Source organism: Falco biarmicus, chromosome 19 (genome assembly GCF_023638135.1).
Source record: "Falco biarmicus isolate bFalBia1 chromosome 19, bFalBia1.pri, whole genome shotgun sequence".
NCBI lineage: Eukaryota > Metazoa > Chordata > Aves > Falconiformes > Falconidae > Falco > Falco biarmicus.
Window position 1 is genome coordinate 4,397,965 of NC_079306.1, and position 4,172 is coordinate 4,402,136.

Genomic DNA, 4,172 nt, shown 5'->3' on the forward strand with positions numbered 1-4,172 from the left:
TAAACATGGGCGTCCACAGTCCCCTCCACTGACCGTCACCACCCCATCAACACCTCCCAGCTCAAGCCAAGGGTGCTAGCTGGAGTCCTGCAATCCCACCTTGAAAGTCAGCTGCGGGAGCTGAGCTCACACGTGACACCTGCAGCCAAACTGCAGGCAGCCTAGGAAGTGATGCACTAGAGAGGCATTGATCTGATTGAGTGAGTCAGGACAAGTGGGCTGAAGGAGGACAGTTAAGTTAGTAAATAAACCGATCACCATTCCTTTTGATGGCTCACTTCCCAATTGGGGAAAGGAGAAAGGGTATAAAAGTTGTTGGATCCCACGGTGCTGCATACGCTCAGCTTTGCTCTGTGGGACACGTCGTCACAGCTGAGAAGGGTGAGTCCATTTCTGCTGGAGGGAGCAGTTCTTCTCTTACCTTCAGGTTTGCAAAAGATAAAAGTCTTGGTAAAGTGATGTCTGATGGGGAGTGGCTTGAAGGGCTGGAAGGTTGCACTGATGAGTTTAATCCTGTGGATATCAGCAGAAGCAGGATCAACCCGCACTGCTGAGAGTCATGTTTCATCAGTATAGAGCTGGAGGTGGAAGAGCTGTGGGATAAAAGACTTTAAGTGGTGAGTTCATTAACCTGAGCAATCTAGGAATCTGTTAGCAAAAGGCTCTGTGTGTGGCTGGGATCTATGGAGCACAAAGTACAGAGAAGGAAGGGAGTTCTTCAGTTCTGGACATGGTCTGCCAAGGTCATCGGGCTGAACACAGGTCCTTCTGGATGGCAGAAACCCCGTGACAACACTGGCTGCTCACGAGTAAAAATCATGCTGTTCCTTGCAGGGTCACTGCTCAAAGATGTGCTCCAGACAGACCTCCGGAGGCTGCCATGAATCGTCATCCCAGTCCAGCGGATGCCACAGCGGGGGCTCCGGCTGCCACGGGGGCAGCTCCTCCAGCTACCAGGCACAGGGCTCCTCCTGCTGTGGGGGCTCAGGATCGGGCAGCTACGGCGGGGGCAGCGGGGGCTCTGGCAAGATCATCGTCAGCTCGGGCGGTGGAGGAGGTGGATCCTGCTGCAGTGGGGGCTCCTCAGGCTATGGCATGGGAGGGGGGTCCAGCGGTGGCAGTGGGGGATCTGCCCAGAAGATCATCATTAGCTCAGGCGGTGGAGGAGGTGGCTCATCAGGCTGCTGCAGTGGGGGATCCAGTGGTGGGTCTTCAGGAGGCAAGATCATCATTGGAGGTGGAGGCAGTGGCGGGTCCTCTGGCTGCTGCAGTGGAGGATCCAGCTGGGGTGGCATGGGAGGAGGATCCAGTGGTGGGTCTTCAGGATCAAAGAGCATCATTGGAGGAGGAGGTAGTGGAGGATCCTCTGGTTGCTGCAGTGGAGGATCCAGTGGTGGGTCCTCAGGAGGCAAGATCATCATTGGAGGTGGAGGCAGTGGCGGGTCCTCTGGCTGCTGCAGTGGAGGATCCAGCTGGGGTGGCATGGGAGGAGGATCCAGTGGTGGGTCTTCAGGATCAAAGAGCACCATTGGAGGAGGAGGTAGCGGAGGATCCTCTGGATGGTGCAGTGGAGGATCCAGTGGTGGGTCCTCAGGGGGCAAGATCATCATTGGAGGTGGAAGCAGTGGTGGGTCGTCTGGCTGCTGCAGTGGAGGATCCAGCTGGGGTGGCATGGGAGGAGGATCCAGTGGTGGGTCTTCAGGATCAAAGAGCATCATTGGAGGTGGAAGCAGTGGAGGATCCTCTGGCTGCTGCAGTGGAGGATCCAGCTGGGGTGGCATGGGAGGAGGATCCAGTGGTGGGTCTTCAGGATCAAAGAGCATCATTGGAGGTGGAGGTAGTGGAGGATCCTCTGGATGGTGCAGTGGGGGATCCAGTGGTGGGTCTTCAGGAGGCAAGATCATCATTGGAGGTGGAGGCAGTGGCGGGTCCTCTGGTTGCTGCGGTGGAGGATCCAGCTGGGGTGGTATGGGAGGAGGATCCAGTGGTGGGTCTTCAGGATCAAAGAGCATCATTGGAGGAGGAGGTAGCAGCGGATCCTCTGGATGGTGCAGTGGGGGTTCCAGTGGTGGGTCTTCAGGAGGCAAGATCATCATTGGAGGTGGAGGCAGTGGTGGGTCCTCTGGTTGCTGCAGTGGAGGATCCAGCTGGGGTGGCATGGGAGGAGGATCCAGTGGTGGGTCTTCAGGATCAAAGAGCATCATTGGAGGAGGAGGTAGTGGAGGATCCTCTGGATGGTGCAGTGGAGGATCCAGTGGTGGGTCTTCAGGATCAAAGAGCATCATTGGAGGTGGAGGCAGTGGCGGGTCCTCTGGTTGCTGTGGCGGAGGATCCAGCTGGGGTGGCATGGGAGGAGGATCCAGTGGTGGGTCTTCAGGATCAAAGAGCATCATTGGAGGTGGAGGTAGCAGCAGATCCTCTGGATGGTGCAGTGGGAGTTCCAGTGGTGGGTCTTCAGGAGGCAAGATCATCATTGGAGGTGGGGGTAGCGGTGGGTCCTCTGGCTGCTGCAGTGGAGGATCCAGCTGGGGTGGCATGGGAGGAGGATCCAGCGGTGGCAGCGGAGGATCTGCCCAGAAGATCATCATTAGCTCAGGCGGTGGAGGTGGTGGCTCATCAGGCTGCTACAGTGGGGGATCCAGTGGTGGGTCCTCAGGAGGCAAGATCATCATTGGAGGTGGAGGCAGTGGCGGGTCCTCTGGATGCTGCAGTGGAGGATCCAGTGGCGGCAGTGGCGGCTCCTCAGGCCATACAATCATCATCAGCTCCGGAGGGGGCAGCGGTGGGTCCTGCCAGTCCATGCAGCAGAAACGCCCTATTGTCATCCCCAGCATCCAGTCCCACCAGACCAAGCAGGCCTGCCACTGGCCCCCCAGCCAGCAGAAGTAACAGCCGCCCGTGGCCTTGGCACTCAGCAAGAACAGCCCTGCCTCTGCCATGTCACCTTTTTCCCTCCAGACCTGGATCTCTGGGCCTGTTTCTCCCCAGCGTGTCCTCTTCCCTTGTCTTCCCTTGACACTGCATCCCCGTGCTGAGAACTCCCAAATGCCTCTTCTCACCCACCAATATGAAGGGAAATAAAGATTGCTGTGTACAGAAAGAACTGCTTTTACAAGGTTGTTGTTATCTTTTGTCAGTCCCCTTTTTGCTTTCAAAAAGTGAATAATACATCAAATGCCTTCAGCTGTGATATGTTCTTCAGCCTGCAGTGCTGGAACAGATGGTTATTAATACATCTTGCTTGAGAGAAACCTTGTGGCTTAAACAGATCATCATTGTCCCTCTGGCAAATAACGTCCACCTTCTTGCAAATAATGTCCACCCAGGCTGCAGTTTTAATCCAGGAAATAGCCCCACCTCAGTTTCCCCTTCCCAGAGGAGTAAGCAGACCACAAAATCTGAGTTTCATTTCAGGGTTTTGCCAAGCAGACAGCAGCATTATTTGGAAATACGGTTGGGTTTTTATGTGCTTCATTTCTCTAGATTTATCGCAAGAAACACATTCATTACGGTATGAAACATTCAGTAGCATTTGTGCTGAAGTCAGCAGCAAGTCCTCTTCAGGACAGGTGTGATCACAGTCTTGCATTCACCACATTTTAAGCCAAGAGGGGGTTTTGTCCATCTTGCACACCCATCTGGTAGGCAGGAAACAAAATTAGGAATAAACAGATCATTGGCCGTGCAAACGCTTCTGCCTTTTGCAAAAAAATTGGAGAGTTCTTCTCTCACCAGCAGTATCTTCATCACATCCCATGCTCTGAACATTAGCATTACTGTGCATGAAAGAAGCTGCTGGGAAAAGGGGTTGTAGGATCTGGCCAAGGTTTTTCTCTCTCTCCTAGCCATGCACACCAAGGCAGCATCCACTGAGGTGTCTGCAGTGAGGAGACAGCATGAGCTCCCAGCCCATCCAGAGGGTGACTGGACTGCAGGGCAGCAAAGGGCCCAGATGGGGCATCAGAAAACAGGCGGCATGGCCCAAATCTGGGGCAGCTCCACTGTGAAGCCTTTTGCATCCACCCTTGCCTTTGTCCCACATAGCTATTAAAGCTGCTCTTTAACCTGGGGGGAGTTGTGGCAATGCCGGTCCCTCCCACAGCTGTGGTTCCAGCCACCCTCTTCCTCTACGTATGGCAAGTGCCATACATGTGTGTGTCCTGCAGGTTCAG

General features: G+C 54.8%; 1 protein-coding gene across 1 annotated transcript; it reads left to right on the top strand.

Moving 5' to 3' along the window:
• The first annotated feature begins 849 nt into the window (after window positions 1-849).
• Window positions 850-2,889, top strand: LOC130141220 (uncharacterized). Its single transcript, XM_056321984.1, has 5 exons — window positions 850-976; window positions 1,058-1,390; window positions 1,574-2,215; window positions 2,297-2,341; window positions 2,543-2,889. Exons 1-5 carry the CDS (start codon window positions 850-852, stop codon window positions 2,887-2,889), a joined length of 1,494 nt encoding a protein of 497 aa, XP_056177959.1.
• The last annotated feature ends 1,283 nt before the right edge of the window (window positions 2,890-4,172 follow it).